The sequence below is a fragment of the Solanum tuberosum genome, unplaced genomic scaffold (genome assembly GCF_000226075.1).
Source record: "Solanum tuberosum cultivar DM 1-3 516 R44 unplaced genomic scaffold, SolTub_3.0 scf00068, whole genome shotgun sequence".
Classification (NCBI taxonomy): domain Eukaryota; kingdom Viridiplantae; phylum Streptophyta; class Magnoliopsida; order Solanales; family Solanaceae; genus Solanum; species Solanum tuberosum.
This window is the reverse complement of record NW_006238994.1, coordinates 897,713-916,682: the sequence shown is the minus strand read 5'-3', so window position 1 is coordinate 916,682 and position 18,970 is coordinate 897,713. Positions and strand designations below refer to the sequence as shown.

The window sequence follows — 18,970 nt, the reverse complement described above, 5'->3', positions numbered from 1 at the left end:
AGGCTCATAGTGGTGGTTGTCGGTTAGAGAATCTCCCACAAAAGTTATATTACTTTTATATTTAAGTAAAATTGAGTTTGTTATTGATTTATCTTTAACAAACTAAGTTGTTTATATTGTTTTACAAGCTTTATATATATTGCATGTGTCTTATTGCTTTATATTGACTTCAGTTGTTCATGAGTTAAACAGAGTCAAAGTAAGTGTTCCTTTGTACTCTTTTCAAGCTTAAGTTATTGTTTAGCTTTCCAACTCGCATACTCGTACATTCAATGTACTGATGCCAGTTGGCCTGCATCTTATTATGATGCAGACACAGGTAACCAGGATCAGCATTCAACACGCCGTTGATCCAGTTGAGTACTCCAGAGTTAGTGGTGAGCCTCCTTGCATTCCGGAGGACTGTTATTTTGCTTTCCTAGTTTTGTTTTATTAGGATGTTGTGGGTCTGTCCAACATTCATCTCAGTATTATAGAGGCTTCATAGACAGTCAGACAGTTAGTATTGAGTCTCTCATCTATGTATTTGCAGATACTTTGTTTTGAGACATAAGTTGTCATTTTGGCTAAGATGTTATCATTTAAACTATTGCATTGAGTTTATTCTGTTGAGTTAAGTCTTCCGCTGAGTTAAGTAAGCCAGGCCAAGGTCCGCTTGGGGCCAGCGATGGTCTCCGAATGGCGGCCACGTCCAGGGTGTAGGCTCGGGGCGTGACAAATATCCTATATTTGAAATCTCTGAAGTTCTTGTACTAGTTGCTAAAGTGGCATTTACAATAAGTCAAATCTCACAGAAACTATATTTAAAATTTTAAATAGTGAAGGATGAACTCTGGGGGAATCTTATATGAAGAGATTGAGCAACTTTTTGCTGGTGGGATGTGAAATTAGTCGAGGTGCGCGAAAGCTGACCCGAACACCACAGTCATCAAAAAAAGAAGATAGAGCAACTTGTCATACTCATAAGCAGACTAGAAAGATTTACGAATATGAGACATCCCTAATTTACAATTAACTGCAACAACATATAAAGGGATTGATAAAGCTACTGTCTAAGGATTAAAAACACCAGTTAATGCACAGAAGCATGGAACAAGATCAGAAAGGCTGGGTTCCGTAGAAAAACACATGTAAGAATGTTGGTTCACGTTTTAGTTAGTTCTGCAAACCTGAGGTCCCAACAAGACACATTTCCAGCAGTTGATCCAGCAAATACCATATAGGAGTTAGGGTTGAAACACAAAGTCTTGACCCCTGTCAGAAGAGATTCAAAAACAGAAAAAGAAAACAAACAAGAAATCAGATAACAAAGAGAAAATCAACATTCTAAAAGAAAGATGAAAAATAATTTAATTTAGCTAGAGGTGGAACATAAAGTCTTGATCCCTGTGGCAGGAGATTTGAGAAGCATAGAAAGAAAAATAAATCAGTATTCCGATTACAAAGAGAATCAAGATTCTAAAAGAAATACACCCAAGATAATCTACTTAGTTAAGCATGTGGCATTTGTGCACTTCCTAGCACAGATTGACGCTAGGAAGCCTTCACTAGATACTGATTAGACATCAGTTTGAATAACCTAAACCAGAAAATAATTTCTACAACTAAAAAAAATAAAGAAGACTTTCTACAAAGTATAAAATATAGATTCTAGGGTTCTCATGCTGTGTCATTAACATAGTACCGTCAGATTTTCCCCCAAAAAAACATTTAGAAAAAGCTAAAAGTGCCAAATGCAGCATAAAGTAACCATATGTTCCCTAGACAGCCAGCTAGTTTATGTTACATTTCTCTTCTCTCTTCCAGCAAAGCTAAAAAGCAGACTAGATAAATGCGAAGGATACCCTTTGAACTAGAAGTAAAGAAAACACTTCTTATGAGAAGAAATCTGTATAGCAGGCTCAGTATGAAAATCTACGGCTACACATCTCAACTAATTATACGGCATATCTGCCACCTCCCTCAAACAACAAATACCATGTAACTCTATTCACAAAAGTTAGGATAGATGGGAAGAAATCACCTAGTGTTTTTGACTGTGTTAAACATCATGATTTTCAACCCACCTCATTGACCACTTAGCCACACCCTTGGGTGTTGTTATTTAAATTATGGGGATCTGTCCAAGGTAAAATGCCATAGCTTGTTGTTGTTGTTGTTGTTATTATTATTATCCATGGTGTCCGGGCTAGCTTGCGTGCACCTCGACTAATTTCACGGGGTACCACCAGCACAGGTACTGTACACTAAGGCTTAGACAAATGGAAAGAAATTACCAAATGTGTTTGTCTTTGCTGGGAAGTGACCTGTGACCTCATGGTTCTTAATCCACTTCATTGACCACTAAGCCACAACCTTGGGTGCAGAAGCTTGTTATTCAAATTATGGGGATCTGCCCAAGGATAATGACTTGAGGAAGCCAATTATGTGTTCATGGGTATTCAGGAAAGAAAAATCAGTGGCAAGGGATGTAGAGGCATTGTTCTATAAGTTATGAGTGTATTGTGGATCTGACAAAATATATTTAACAAACCTGCAGAGTAGGTTGATCCCAGTAGAACAACTCGCTGATCAGAAGAAAGATCTGATAGTGAAAGGGTGCCGAGGGAGGAACCACTAACAAGCAATTGGTCATCAGAAAAAGCTAAGCAAGAAACAGGCCCCTGATGCATCCTGCAAGAAATAGAGCTAAACAAGTTAGTTATATATTAGTCTTGAATATTATTTTAGGATCAAAAGGTTGAAGAAAGGAAAAAAACACTGCAAAAGATATGGTTGGACAGGAGGAAGGAGAAGGCACCAATTCTGCATGTCTGTTAGGGAGAGAGGAACAAATCACAATTTGTTGGCACTGGCCATTAATACCCTTAGAGTGATTCGGAGAGTGGAAAAAGAGGATTCGTTTTTTTGTGTGGTTTGGGGGAGGGAGGTGTGTGTGTGTGTGTGTGCTGGCAGAGGGATTAGCAGAGAGAAGCATAAATTCTGTGTTAGCTATTAAAGCGATTATGATTTAGATTATCGTCACAAAACAGCTTATTGTCTATGTGCACATGAGCAATAGAGCAATGATTAAAAACTTCTTATTGTCTATGTGCACGATTGTGCAAGAGAGGCAATGATCCAGGAGAAAATCATTTGAACCTTTTCTCAACTAGTGCACAAAGCATGCAAAGTAAGTCGTGAAACAGAATCATACTTTATTATTTGGGTACACTTTCTGCTGTATAGGTCAAATACACGAACCTTTCCATCCTCACATCCGATCACAGCTTCAGGATCTACATAACTGGAAAGAAGCAAGGAAATTACTATCAGCAAACTACAAAAGAAGCATCCTAAGCTCTAAGATAGACCACATAAGCAGCACAGATTTTCAAACATGGAGCTATGACAGTTAACAAAACAGAGAGCATCAAGTAATTCAAAACTTTACACATGCTTACTGGTTTTCTTACAAGGCTAATCTCAATATCAAGGGGGTCTGAGGTGGTGTCCCTTTAGCACCATTTAATCAAATGAAGTCCCAAAAAAAGTTTAAACTACTTTCTTCATTTAACAAATGCTTGATTCTTCTTCATATGGACGACATAGAGATCTTAGCCAAAACTAGAACAGTTAAGATACTGTAAGTCAATTATTAAAGAACGTGATTACGACATTGAAATTGCCTCTTCCCTCATTGCTGATGGAACTTTTACGAAAGTAAAAAAGATGAATAACAAAGAGGTTACACACCGCATACAGAGGGCCTTAGTAAATAAGTTCTCACGTGAGGAAAATACATTTCTTGCCTCTGTACGATTCCAGATGCATATACGGGTGCCAACTAAACCAACAACCTGTACAAAAACATTTCCAATATCATATACAGAAAGTGTATGTTAGACCTGATTAATGAGGCCAAAAAAGATACTTCATCCTGTCATTGGTTATAATGAGCAAATGCAGCAATGAGTTTTTTTTTGGTTTGAAACTGGTAACTTTAGTCTATATATCCACAGGTATACTACAACAAAAGTGTAGCTCCCGTTCAAAAGTGTTACAACTTACAGAGAAAGACTGTCTTAATCTAAACTGCTGCCTATAATGTCCTAGTTAAATGTAGCAATGAGTTTAATGCCCACTTGTTTATGTACTTTATTGTGCAAAAGAGGAAACTTCAACCAGGACAAACCTGTACCACCCCTGAAGATAAATGAGCTCTTTCACATAAAACTTTATGGCTTTGGGGCCAATAAAGGTAAAACTTCATGAAAATGTGCAGTGTGTCCAGTTGTTGCACAATAATTTTGATTGAGAAAACTGCTAGAGGATACCAAACCAAATGCATACAATTTTAGTTTGAAAACAATAGTTCCTCCCTTCCTCGGCATTGCAGTGGTAAAATGATTGTTTCCAGTGATAGTGTTAATTGACCTCACAGTATTAGCTCGCACTTCTTAGTCTTACATCTCATGTTGTTGTCTAATGAGGACATACTGTTCAACTCCTTCACACTCTTCATCCTCTTATTGTGAGTATCTTTAAGAGCGAAAAGCTTAGAGAAAAAAAAAAGCGACGAGATCCATAGGGTTTGAAACGAAAAGCATGCAGTGAAGCTAACAGTTCTTTAAAGTGAAGAAGTGCACAACTTTACAATAAATTAAATAAGGTATATAAAATTAGTAATACGTGATCAAAGTTTAATTAATATAACTAATCTTACCATAAAAGATACAATAAAATGTAAACTATATTGAACTCACCTTGCCCTCGTCAAAATCAAAATCAATTAAGGGGGCTTTATCGACAAGGAAATATTCATCCAAACATTTGCAGCTTTCTGCCGACCAGAGACGCATGACCTGGATCAAAGAAGTGTAAAATGTAACTTTAAAACCGTGTCCTTTTTGCTGTAAGCAAGGCATGCAGAGACTTGTGGCCAATGGCAAAAGACTAGTCATGCTCATGAATATCAATATTTTCCGGGAGAAAATATACAAGTAATGAATAACAAGATACACGATAGCAATTGATGTGGTAGTACTTCAGAGAAACAATGACCCTTGTCAAAGATATCCAATTCACAATAAACTCGAGAAAGAGAAATACCTACAACATATTTCAGAGAATTAAAAAGGAAAGATGATCAAGGATGTATAACTGTTACACTTTATCCAAATTTATTCTACAAAACCAACAGACAACAGCCATCTTCACTTATTAGGCACAAGAATGTCTCTCCACCTAGCACCCACGAAGCTCCCAGGCTGCTCAGCCACACATTGTGCACTGGATTTATCATAAAGCTTTCTTGCCATGATGATTGATAGACAACAAAAGCCCAAAGAAAATCTATGGGACTATGCCACCCAAACATAACAAATATGGGGAATCTAACAAATGCAGATGAAACAAGCATTATGCATGATACAGATTAATTTCAACTGCAGAATTTAAGTATCTTAGAAGGAAAAGGAGAAATCATGGAAGACATATTAGGAGGAGGATTTGATGAAATGAAGAGAGGCAGTTCTAATGAAATCATACTTTCGCATGTATTATTACAGTAAATCTCATGTATAAGTATGAGTGCAGAACTTATCATAATTAAGCATTTTGGTCAATCAAACCAGAAGCATGGCATCATCATTATGCTTCCCACGTCAACAAGTTCTGATCATTGAGAAAGGTTCAAAAGTTATCTCATAGAACTTACTGGGAGAAAATGGATAACATACATGATTTTCCTAGTAGGTAATGTAATAAAATTTTGCACTTTCCAGCTAAAGGAAAGAAACCAGTAAAGTATTTTAACTCTTATAATTCTTAATAGTAAAAAGCGAATCTACCTTGTCACCCACACCGGTAAGGACTTTTCCCATCTTCATTCTGCACTGATTTACCCTAGTAGCAATTGAAGTTAGAGAAAAGATCATATAAAATGCACAATATGTAGGTTTAATGCCAAATTAGAAACACTTATTATTATGGTGAAATTTTCAAAATCCTTGCTAACCTTATGTGGATCAGGAGGAAATTGAAGTTCATTTGGTATTTCTGGGAAGTGTGACAGAATGATTAGACCAAAAAAAAAAAAGGAGAGAGAAAAGGAACTAGCTGAATAGACTCTTATTAGTTCTCCCTCATCTTTCCATATCCTTCAATAATTTTATCTTGTATATTAGGGGAAAATTCATCCCATATATTTGAGATACGAATATCACTTTAATATTCCAAGAAAATAGGTAAGTGCACTAGAAGTGTTGAACTGCTTATATTAAAATATCTCTATTAGGGTGATTACAAGGAAACATTTTCTTCTATCTGAAGATTCGGCTTATATCTAGGAAGTCAATCTACTATGGCAATGGGAGTCAGGACAGTGAACTCAGTCAAAACGGAGAGGATGTAATGTGTGTGATGAGATTTACAGCGACTGAGATTGACTTCTAAGTCGCTAACAAATATTAGCAGCCAAATGCTATGCCATATGATACTGAATCTAAAGAATGATAAACTGATTGATTCCATGATAACAAAAGCAAAACTGTGGAAGTAGATTTTTAATGCAAGATTTTCACGGTAAAGAATTTTTATGATTTATATGTAAAGCTAAAGAAGCTGCTTATAAAGACTAGGGGGAAGAGTAACACATTATCCTCAAGCTGAAGTTTCATTAGATGTTCTTCATTTTAGCTCTCAACTTAAAGCTTACAGGTCAAAACTTCTAGCTATGTCTTTGTACCAAGTGAGGACCATTGCAGTCTGAATATTTTTTTTAAAAGGTATGTGATGGTTCGAGTAATTTTTTTTTAATAAGGTGCGTAACTGTTCCAGTCTGATATTTAACACCAAAATATCCCTAATAAGCACTAAATCCATGAGATATTCAAATAGTTGATCATAGTATAAATCATGAATCACCATTATTTAAGTTTGAAATGGAAAAGAAGAAAAACTAATCGAAATGGATATCTTAATGCTTACCCTACTGAATGACCTTTCCACTGAATAACATTAGCAGGGGCCCTTTGTAATGCCAATCTGTGTTGTTCCATAGCCAGCTGCTCCGCTTGTTCACTCAATGATCTCTGAGAGAAAGATGCGTCAATGAGGCCATTAGGATCACTATGCTGCTGCTTGAAGTATTCTGTTTGATGCAACTTCAATTTGTTGACAGCCTTACTCCTTCACAGGACAAAACAAGGGCAAAATAAGCAAGTCAGTCAGTAATTGGCTTAAGCAAATAGCAGAACAAATTAAATGCAACTGTTATCATCAGATAACAAAATTTGACGTCGTACCAAGAAATAGAAACGGCGGAGCAGCGAATGAGCTGGACTAAGTCGAGAAAGGAGAAGATGATGCAGAGAACGTCGTGGCTGAGAGCTTCTGATGTTGTCTTCTTCTTTTTGCTCTTCACGGTTGCCGTGCCCGCCGTGGACGGCTGCCGGAGTTTTGGCGCCGCCGCACTGGGGTCCATTTTCCTAATATCCGGTTGTGTGGGCAGAGACGGAAGAGGTGAGGCTTTTGTATTTTCATTTATTTTCCAAGTAATTTCATTCCCTAGCCTATTTCACAGTACTATTTAAGATGTAGCCATCCTTTAAAACTTTTGTATTCGAAGTCTCCTAAATTTTAAATCGAGTTGACCGGGCGTTATTAGATTTTTTTTGAAAATATTAGTAAGAATGAAGATTCGTAGTTTAAATTTTAAGAATGTTATTTATAGTTTCGAACATATATTTGAAACTTTATAAATTCGTAGGCAAATTTTTATGACTTCAATTACATATACATAAAGTTGATTTCGAAGTGGTTAAGCTCATATATTTGTGAACACCGCAATTTGATTCCAAAATTGGTTATTTGTGCACTTGTCCCCTTTTTAAGTTGATAAGGGTGGTTTATATAAATAATAAAGATCATTTCAAGTTGCTATTTGAACTTTTGATCTCATTTTATTATTGCTAGTTGCCCTGATATTGCTAAACATTTGACGTCGTCTTGGCTATATTAAGCGTGACAATATTCGGAACTTGACATTTGATTGACATTTCTACTAATGCAAGAAGACCTTGTACAATTAATGCTTGAATTGCCACGAATTTCTACTTATTTAAACGTCTGAACCCAGCTTGCCACAACAGGTTCCAAAAGAAAAATCAAAAATAAAAAAAGACAGAGATATGTCAAAAGATACATCAAGTGCTCACATTATGTTGTATTAAACTTTGTCTAAAATGATTGTTAATTACACAAATAAAGGATGTGCTAGACTAATGATCTCCAGGGGGTAATGTGCCAGAAAGGAAGTGAGAAATAAGGGAAAGGGCTCTAGCAGGCTGATAACTTGGAACTTCATGTCCCGCGCCTCTTACTGTTGCAAATGTTAGACCTCCTTTATATGTCTCAACATATCCTCCAACCTGCAACATATAATTATCCAAACAAAATTATTAATTTCATTAAGTTAAAAACATTGGTGAGCAATAGTTGTTTGACGAGCAATTAGTGTTTTTTACCTCTCCTCCATTCAACCAAGAACGCCACGGTTGATCTACTGTAAGGTTCATTGCTTGTATAGATCTCTTTGAAGAAGTTACAGGCACCCTTCCATCTGTATCACCACTGCAAGTACAATTTTTTGTTAGTAACACATTTTGTGATAAGATGATCAGAAAGTAAAAAAAGTACTAGTGTAATAAGGAACAAAATTACCTAAAAATCCACACTCGAACACCATTTTCCAAAGACTCCCTGAGGAGAGGAACTATAGTAACTGGGCTGTCTTTCCAATTGTAAAAGAGTGAATTGCTGAAATGGAAAAGAATTATGAGTGTTGACGACTAATGAAAATTGGAAATTGTACATGTTTGTATTTCTGTATGGGATTAATGTGTTGGAGTGCTAATAACCTGCAAGATTCCCACTCATATTTGATGTTGGTAACATTGGCATGGAGTGCATCTTGAACATCCCGCCTGTTCAAGTAAGCATAAATGTAATCCGCCGAGCAGGGGTCAATCTGCAATGGCTGCATAAACAATTAACTTAATATCACTGTTTCTGCATTATTTTATACATGATAGAATGTAGATATTTGTCACACTTACTGGCGGTATCTTTGGGTATTTCGTGAGATTGCCATTCTTACAAAGGGGAAAATAAATGTTGTAGATGTCAAGATGGTTGATATTGTTGTCTGAAATTGCAATTGCACTATTGCACTTGCTCTCGTTGTAGTTTTGGACGAAACAACTATTCTGGATGTCATGATAAGTTTCATCTGAAATTAATGCATGAGATGCAAAGTATTCATACATTCCTATTATGTCTGTATCATCATTGATCACTGCATTCCCAATCTGCAATTTGTAGTTACAACAATTTAATATTGTCAGTGTAATTTAACATGTTGTAACAGACCGGTTAAATTAGAGATCACTTACAATTATTCCTTTAAGATTGATAAGAGTCTTGTTTGCTAGCTTGTTATGCTTAAGAATTTCATGTGCCAATTGAGGTACATAATGTCCAGCATAACTCTCACCAGAAATGTAAAAATCTCTGTTCTTGTACTCGGGAAATCTCTCGAGCCAATTGAGTAAAAACACAACATTATCATTAGCGGTTCTACTATCTCCAGTTGTGTTGAGATCACTGCTTGTATTTGTATATGAAAATCCTACTCCAGCAGGTGACTCCAAGAACAACACATTGGCAGCTAATTCAATAGGAGAACTAATTAATACAATAATTTCTCAAATAATTACCAAATATTAACTGAAATTTCATACAAAAAGGGAATTATTTTGTTTAATTACCACGGTTCCACGCATAACTATTCCTGTGTAATGTTTTCCCATCACTATTAACTCTAAATGGTCCAAGTTCCTCCATTGCCCCATATGCCATAGAAGAACAACCAGGACCTGCAGAAAGAAAAATATGTTATATCAAAACTATATAGTATGACACAATTAAATATAGAGAAATGTTGTATGTATATACCTCCATTAAGCCAAAGAAGCAACGGCAATGCCTCGGAATTTTCAGCTTCAGTGAAGTAATAATAGAAAGCACGACCAGCAGATTGATTGACAGTAACATAACCACCATATTGTTGAAACTTTACTGGTGGTTGTCCAGGCAATTTATTGATCCAATCTTTTGCTTTTGATCCCTCCTGTGGAAGAATAACTTTGTCTAATTCTACATTTTCATCGCCTGCCGCCTTAAAATAACTCTTGCCATAGGGTGAATTCTTTTGTTTGGCCTTGTAAAATTTGCCAAGAACATCACCTTGCTTTTTTCCAAGGCTTGAAGCAACAAAATTGGACAAAAACAGGATAAAAACAAGGAAGAAGAGAGTAAATTTTCCCATTGTTCTATGGTTTTTACTATTGAAAAGCAGAGTTAGAAAATGGTATTTATCATGTAATTGTATCATTATGATCAAGATTTGATTCTCATGCTATTTTGGAAGAGAAATCGAATTGGAGCGGTTAGTGATATTATGATATAACTTTCTTTAATTATGCATCATGCCAAATATTAGTTATTGATGTCTTTTACTTAATAAAATAAGTATTATTAATTTAAATATAAAAAAAATGGTAATTACTTGTATGAAATTAAGGAATGGTCTAATATGCATAATTTTATACCAAATATAGTTTCAATGTAACATGAGTTATATTTTTTCTTTTTCATAATTATGAAAACTCGAGTTTGTGAAAAACTATTCAAACTTTCTCAATTCTTACGATCTTATCAAATAAGCAAATCACAATTTATAAACAAGGTATCAATAATTAGAATGTCTGAAGATGCACGTAAAGTATTATATATTTTCATGTTTCTTTTACAAATAAATATTTGTGATTACATTTTAGGAAAAAGTGACATATATACACCTGAACTATCGAAAATGATATATGTATATCCTTTGTAATACTATTGAGACACCAGAGTCCTTGTCGTTCAAGAAGTGGAGCTTTTGTATCTTTCACACTAACAGACGGACACGTGTCATCATCATGTGCATCTACTCGATTATTCACTTAATTTGAACCCACAAAGAAAGACCATTCGGATTAAAAAAGACCCGCTCAAATAATTATCTAACTCACTCAGTAACACCCTAATAATATACCAAAATCTAAACACCCCCAAATTCTTCTTCATTTCTCCTATATACCCAAATCTAGGGGTGGGAATTCGATACTTGGTTCGGGTTTCTCAAATTTCGGATTTGGTGATTCGATAATTGGTAGTTAAAAGTAGATACCAAATATCAAAATTTTAAATTTTGGTTTGGTACGGTATTTGGTAATACCATATTGAAGTTATAGTCAATTGTATACATAGTTAATACTATTTCTCAAATCATTTCTAATTTTTTTTTATGTGGAGGCACGATATAATGGAAGATCAACAAGTAAGAAGACATCAAGAAAAGCAAATTGATACAACTAAAAGACATATATCTCGATTATTCATGCTTATTCTTTAACTTTCTCTTAGGACTTGTACTAATGAGTAATGGATATGTTGATATATGACCTTCATTAAGTAAATAATTTGGTATTCGGAAAATACCGAATACCAAATGGTACTAATGTCTCATACCAAATTCAAACCCGAATACCATAATTCTAAAATTTTACTCCCGAATAACATACCAAATACCGAATTATCAAATAACCAAAAAATTTGATTTGATTCAATAATTCAATTTTCGATATTTTATGCCCAGCCCCGCCCCGCCCAAATCAAAACACCCACAACTTGTGAGGATATGAAATAGCTGCATAATTGAAATCTCTTTTCTTCACATAAACATTACAAGAGATAAACTTCCATATATAACCAAGCAGTACAGAAAGTAAAGAGACACTTGAGCCACAAAATTGAGGACTGAGAAACAAATATATATATATATATATAAATCTTTCTTTTTTACTTCTTTTACAGAGAATATAATTTGTAATTAATTTACAATTAACAAAACTATTCTGATGTGCTCTCTAGAAGGTTATACATGCAGCTATGAACATTCAAGGGCTCCCTCTACTACCCCCATCCTCCCCCTTCAACCAAAAATGTAGATAAAAAGAAAAGATTATGTATCCCTACAAAAGACAGCTCTTTTTAATGGATTAGCTTTGTATCAAAATTGTGTTGTAGGTAGATCACCAATTATCCTGCTTGCTATCTTATGGATCAATGTTTTTAAAAGTGGGGTGTGAGACGAGACGTTTAATGTAATACGGAGCGATACGTAAGCATCGAGACACGGGGCATAAGTTTAATGGATCTAGGGGCATAGTCTCATGTATATTTAATTTTATAATTACTAAGAAAATAAGCAAAAGTGAAACTTTCAATTATCGAACAAACAAATTTTAATAAAATAACCTATAATATATATAAAAAGATATTATGATTTTTATTTGAAAAAGGTATTAATAACCAATAATGAAGAAAAAAAGTATTACAATTACTATTTGAGAAAATATGATTTCAAGCACAAAATAAAGGTTCAAAAATAAAAATAATTTAAAAAAATAACGCCCGCCTAGGGCATATACGTCCAGGACTTGCGTTTTTTAGCTTGGAGCTTACACCTCAAATTTTAAAACCTACGCACTATGATATACATCTTTAATTTACGCTCCGGAGCGTTTTTGGCACGCATCGCTTCGTAACTCACCAATTTTAACGTGGAAAACATTTTCGGTGTGAAGAGTAAAAACCACAAAGCCAAAGCTCCACTAAAATCAACAAGAGTTACAAAAGTGTTCTCCAAAATGGCTACCAACAAAGTGCCAAACAATGAGCAACACAACTACAAGATAGCACCAAAAACTAGAGAATTAAAAGAAGCAAAAACACCAAACCTGCAAATACTGTTCACGAGCTAAAATCTGGAGCTACAGGACTCCAAATCACCCTCTCTCAGTTCCCAATCAAATATTAAGTTGAAAAGAACAAGCTATCCAAAAATCAGCTCAATCGGACAAGAAACGAAGCGGGAATCACGATTTGAAATTGGCTAGGGCTTGTGCGAAAATCTGCACTTTCTCACTTTTCTCTCTATATGGCTGCTCTCAAACTCTTGTGATTCTTCTCTAAATAAGACCTAAAAGAAAGGCTTACATATGCACCATAATATTGGGCTTATGGACAAAAGTGAGCTAGTCAAATTTGGGCTAAATTTATCCACAAAGGAAAAGAAGGAAGACCCAAAACCTTGGACTTTTATTTCTCCATATAGAAAGGGAAAAAGACCCAAAACCCAACAAAATAAACAAGAATTTGGGTATATTATCAGGGTGTAGTGAGCGGGTGAGTTAGATAATTGTTTGACGGGATTTTTTAATCCAGGTGATCTTTTTTTGGATTAAAATTAAGTGAGTAATCAAATGGATGCACAAAATAATAACACGTGTCCGTCCGTTAATGTGAAGGATATAAGTGTTGACACCCAATTTTGACCCTCCACAATATAAATTAATCATTTCGAGCTTCTCCAATTTTAAACGATTTAAAATAATTAGTTTTATAAAATTCAAAAAATATAATAATATAGTTTGCAAGTTATTCTAAATAGTTTGTCATTTTTATAATTTTTAGATAATATATATGCTCTATATAATTATATATAATTAGTGTATTTTATAAATATTCAAAAAATCATCTCAAAAAGATTTTATTTTTTATTGAATTAGTTGTTTAAAATTATGGTTATAATTTTTAATTATCTGGTTTATAGTTAAATTAATTATTTTATTTTGTTAAGATTAAGAAGCTCGTAAATTAATTGTATTAATTCTTAACTAAGTTTGGCTATGTTTTTAAAATTCCAATTGACTATAATTTAAATTCATAGGGTCAAATCTTAATTTGATTCCCAACCAATTTTGTTTTATCCTTAACTCCATTTAAGAGACCAAGTTTTGGGCCCATTTTTTTCAGCAGCCCACAACATTCCCAGCAGCCCAACAATAAAATCCATATACATTCCCAAACTCATTCAGCCCACAACACAAAAGAAACCCATCCAACATAACAATACAATACAGCATACCATACGACCCCTGTACTCTTCGTTCTTCTTCCCTTTTCACGCAGAAACCGACCCCACTTCCCATACTCGTCTTCTTCCTCCAGACGCAACCCAGAAAAATCTCAGCAAATCCGAAAATCCCATCCAACTACTCTGCGAACCCATACCCTAGCAGTCCCTAATCGATCATTTCGTCGTCCCCTTTTCGCGGAAGTCACTATTTTCCCCATCCCTTCCACTGTTGCCTCGAAAAGGAACGGGTAGATTCAAAATTCAAACGAATTTTACCCCCTTAAACCTGCCTCGATCTTCCCTATAAATAGCCATTTACATTCAAGGAGAAAGGAGAGAGTTTTGAGTTTGAGCTTTCGGTAAATAGTCGTTTTACACTTTAGAATTTCACATTTAGTCCTTTATTCTAAATTCCGAAAGGAAGTCGCTACTCTCCAACTCGTTAGCTCCCGTTCGCTGCTCACATAAAGGTAATTTTTTTAATTATTTTTTTTATCTCTCCTATTCCAACACGATATATACGCGATTAGAAATCATATGCTTGTGTTTGGTCGCTAATTAAGTTTTGTGTCTCTAGAATCTTGTTTTTTTTTTTTCTAATGTTGTTGGTTGTTTATTCCTTTGATAGTCTTCCTAACTAGTTAGCATGTGACGAGTTTGATTCGGTTGAAATGATAAAATGAGTCAATAAGATGTACATTCTTATGTTACTGAAATATTTGTTTTGGCATTGATTTCCCTTGTCAAAATTTAGGCTATTCTTACAAAGCTCTGTTTGTATGTTGCTTTCGTCCTCATTTAGAGTCATGCTAAGCTAAATTTTCCTATCCATGTCTAAATTGGTTTGGCTGTCTCTTTCTCCTTTTCTCCTATTGGCTTGGAGTCTGTTATATCGTCATTTAGCTTGCCATGCTTGAATTCGTTACGCTCATTTAGAACCATGTCTCTTTTTTTTCTCGTCTTGAATTCGTTTGTTCTTGATATATTCTGATTTGGATCCTATCATTTATGAAGTAATTAGTTGACTTCAAGTTGAGCAGAATAGCCACCTAATTACTTAAGTATTCATTGCTTGCTCTTTGTTATGTCGGATTAATTTGAGTAGTGAATTTCTCATTTATAAAGCATACTTATTTTTGTGTATATTGGGACTTCCGTAAATGCCTCATGGTTGTTATTTGGGTAATAGCCAATACGGCACTTTTTTTTTCAAATGTATTCACAGTGTCTATCTATTCGGAGATTAATTGGAGAATAATCCCCAAGATTTTTTTTAATTTTTTTTCCTCTCTTTGACATCTCTTGTTGTTTTATCTAACTCCCTAAGAGGCTTGTAATTATTGGCATTGATGAAATTGTCACCCCCTAAGGTTTGTGATTAACAATTTGCTTCCTTTCCTCTTCTTCATTGTTTGTTAGGAATTGTCATTTAGAAGTTAAGTTTAGTTAATATCGGTGGCTAGTTGTTACTACCTAATAATCTTCGGTTCTTAAATGTGTTTAGTGTTTCTTTATGCCCAAATTATTGGTTTCTAGTCTTGATAAGTGTTAAATAAGATTTATTTGTGTCATCATTTTGATATTTTGGAGTCTGGACAGTAGCACAAAGATGTGCATCTTTATTTTCCTATTTTTAATTAATGTGAGTTGTTGCTTATAAGTTGCTTATTTTTGTTGCATGTGAATCCTTTCCGAGTTCATGATAGACTTCTCTTCCTAGCATCCTCGAGTTGAGCCACAAAGGCTCAATTTATTTATTTTTCTTCATAATCCGGGTCAGCCGGGCAAAGAAAACTGAAGCACAAGGCTGGAAAACAGAAAACATGGATGTTTAGAGCCAAACAATGAGTCGTATACATGTTGTATACACTGATATACAGGTCAAAAACGCAGGAATACAGGGCTGATGCGGAATATATATGTTTGGAAGCAAGAAATATCTGAAAAAGAGCTAATATATGCGGTCATATACACTGATATACATCCACTGTATACCAAAACCGGGATTGGGTTAAAACCCAAAAAATTCCAACGAATTTGGCCCAAAAGGAGGCCCAAATTCATTTTCTCCCTTACTCTTTAATTATATAATTGTGATTATTTATTATTCATTGTTTAACTCTAACTTTATAATCGCAAATCAACTTAGTCGAATTCCCCAAAAGACGAACTATCTCTTTGTGTCTTTTTGTTTCTAACAAAAATCTTATTTTTATCAATTTTTGTATTTTCATTTAAAATCTTTAGTCATTTGTTTTATTTAGTTTAAAATAGTTTTTTTTCATAAATCAAAAAATGACTCAAATAGAAACCAATTAATTTAGTTTCTTTAAAATTCTAATTACTTGTCTCTAATTCAAATGTTTCAATTAAGGTCCAATTTTCTTAATAAAAAAGCGCTCTTTGTTTAACTATTTTCTCAAAGTTAATCTAATAGTGTAAATGAATAAATAAATAAATACTTACTTAGTTATTTTTTATTTTAAAATGAATTAAATAAATTCTAATTAGTCTAGTTTTTATTTTATTTTCTAATCACTTGCACCTTAATTCAAATATTTTCCTTTTAGGTCTCTTCCTCTAAAAAGATAGAATAAAATGGTTCATTCCTTAGTTATATTTTCAAACTTAATCGAATAGTGTAAATTATTATATATTTTTATGTTAAATTATTTTTTCTAAAAATAGTCATATATATCTTTAGTCAAGTCGCAGGTCAACCGCATGTTAGCGGACACTTCGAATGCTTAAACCCTTCTCGAAGTGTAAATTGAACCCCGAACCCTCTTTGGTATTTTCAAATGATTTTTTTTCTGTTTAAATCTTTGAAAATTGTAAGTTTTCTTAGTTTCTTCAAAAAATTAAGTGGCGACTCTTTTCTAAGTATTTTCCTTTTAGTGTTTTATACTTAGAACATTTCAAAAATGTGATTTTTCTAAAGATAGGAAAATTACGGCACAACAGAAAGTATTTCACATTTTGGACGGTAAGAACTCTGATGTCTCGATAGTATAACAAAGGATATACGTATACTATTTTCAATAATTCAGAGATATGTCTATCTGTTTTTCCTATATTTTGTTACAAAATACTCTAGATGTATGGCTTTAGTCCATGCCTCTTTGTTTTCATGTATGTTAGACCAGTGGTTTTTATGTTAGATACCATTATCTAATTTTATCATTATTTTGTATCATGAAGCTCTTGATAGTTATTTTTTTTTATACGAAAAGGGTCAAATATTTTTATCAAATTTTGAGAAAAAAATGTTCACTTATGATTTCTGTTAAAAGTTTTGTTCATCCATGTCATTTTCGTTTGAGAAAAAGTTCACCCATGCCATTATTTGTTAACTGAAATGACATAGATGAGCCAAACTTTTAATGTATGATATAGATGAACCTTTTCACAAAGTTCGATAGTATATTTGAGCCTTTTTATTTTTAAAAAAAGTGATTTAATCAATGACATGACTGAATCGTAATTGACCATGAGTAAAAAAATATTTTGCGAAACCAAAACTTTTTTCAATTAATTAATAATGGCACGAATGAGCTTTTTTTCCAAACGAAAATGACATAGATAAGTCAAACTTTAAGCAGATGACATAAATGAGCTTTTTTCAAAATTCAATCATTTGAGTCTATTTCCTTTTCTTAATTTTATTAAACTAAATTGACTCAAATTGTAGGGATTTCAGATAACAACAAAAACAAATACAATTGAACTTGAAAATGTAAATTTTGATTTTTGTCAACTTGTTTAGTTTTGCTAATTTCGCCTTAATTACTCTGCCGAATTCTCGAGGATTCAAATGAATGAAGGAACAGGGAAGGTCGGTGGTGACAGTGATGGCGGCGAATGGTGGTGGTATTAATGGTGACAAGAGATAAACGGAAAATGAAGACAGAAAAAACATTAAAAGAAACTATTTTTTCGGAAAAGTATGTTGCACATGCGCCACACCACTTATTTGTGTTTAATGAATACTTCTTTAATAATATTGAAGTGTTTAATTGAAATAAGGGAAAATTGTATATAATAGCAAATTATTAATTCAAATTAAATGTTATAACTATATTTTGATTTAACTGTACCCTATAGCAAACTATTGCTATTTTCGCCACTCTCCCTGGTAGAATCTCGCTCGCCACTCTCGTTTGGTGGCAATCTCACTCGCCTTTTTCGCTTTTATACAAACACAAATGCATTTTATACATTTGTGTTTGTATAAAAGCGAGAGAAAATTGTATATATACATATATTTTCGTTCCCCTCTCTTCCCTCTCCCAGATCTCGCTCGCCACTCTCTCAAATCTCACTCGCCACCCTCGCCTCTCTCGCTTATACAAACAGAAACGAAATGTATAAATTGCGCTTCTATTTGTATAAAGCGAGAGAAAAATTGCATATACACATGCAAATACATATATCTTACGTCCTATATACTTATAATTATATAATACAAATATTTCTCTGTCCAGTTTTCTTTTACCTTTCTCTCTTTCTCGTTTTTATACATACACAGATTATACAATTGATCTTCCGTATACAACTGCTTTCTTTTGTATATGTATAGTGAATTATACAACTGTCTTCTTTGTATATGTATAGCGAATTATACAACTGTTTTTTTTGTATATGTATAGCGAATTATACATATATATGTTTGCTATGAAGCGCAATTATGCAAACTTTGTTATAGCATAGAAATATGAATTTTGTGTTTGATATATGTGAAAGTTACTTTTTTTTAATTTGATACTTTATCTAAGGTTTATTTCAAGAACAACTTTCACATATAGCAAACACAAAATCCATATTTGTATGCTATAGCAAAGTTTGCATAATTGCGCTCCATAGCAAACATAAATATGTATATTTCACTATACATATACAAAA

General features: G+C 33.8%; 2 protein-coding genes across 2 annotated transcripts in view; both read right to left on the bottom strand.

Annotated features, from left to right (window-relative positions):
* Nucleotides 1-7,514, bottom strand: part of LOC102578960 (F-box/WD-40 repeat-containing protein At3g52030-like) — a 14,281-nt gene extending 6,767 nt beyond the window's left edge. Inside the window, exons 1-8 of the mRNA NM_001315540.1 lie at nucleotides 7,287-7,514; nucleotides 6,970-7,170; nucleotides 5,832-5,886; nucleotides 4,746-4,844; nucleotides 3,736-3,839; nucleotides 3,197-3,286; nucleotides 2,534-2,673; nucleotides 1,170-1,254 (exon numbers count right to left, since the gene is read on the bottom strand). Coding sequence (NP_001302469.1) covers nucleotides 1,170-1,254; nucleotides 2,534-2,673; nucleotides 3,197-3,286; nucleotides 3,736-3,839; nucleotides 4,746-4,844; nucleotides 5,832-5,886; nucleotides 6,970-7,170; nucleotides 7,287-7,465 — 953 coding nt within the window. The 5' untranslated portion in view covers nucleotides 7,466-7,514. The remainder of the gene's footprint in view (nucleotides 1-1,169; nucleotides 1,255-2,533; nucleotides 2,674-3,196; nucleotides 3,287-3,735; nucleotides 3,840-4,745; nucleotides 4,845-5,831; nucleotides 5,887-6,969; nucleotides 7,171-7,286) is intronic.
* Nucleotides 7,515-8,261: 747 nt separating this feature from the next.
* Nucleotides 8,262-18,970, bottom strand: part of LOC102578625 (serine carboxypeptidase-like 40) — a 21,668-nt gene continuing 10,959 nt past the window's right edge. Inside the window, exons 3-11 of the mRNA XM_015307840.1 lie at nucleotides 12,744-12,835; nucleotides 9,997-10,304; nucleotides 9,810-9,917; nucleotides 9,435-9,709; nucleotides 9,099-9,350; nucleotides 8,901-9,010; nucleotides 8,704-8,799; nucleotides 8,508-8,613; nucleotides 8,262-8,411 (exon numbers count right to left, since the gene is read on the bottom strand). Coding sequence (XP_015163326.1) covers nucleotides 8,262-8,411; nucleotides 8,508-8,613; nucleotides 8,704-8,799; nucleotides 8,901-9,010; nucleotides 9,099-9,350; nucleotides 9,435-9,709; nucleotides 9,810-9,917; nucleotides 9,997-10,304; nucleotides 12,744-12,835 — 1,497 coding nt within the window. The remainder of the gene's footprint in view (nucleotides 8,412-8,507; nucleotides 8,614-8,703; nucleotides 8,800-8,900; nucleotides 9,011-9,098; nucleotides 9,351-9,434; nucleotides 9,710-9,809; nucleotides 9,918-9,996; nucleotides 10,305-12,743; nucleotides 12,836-18,970) is intronic.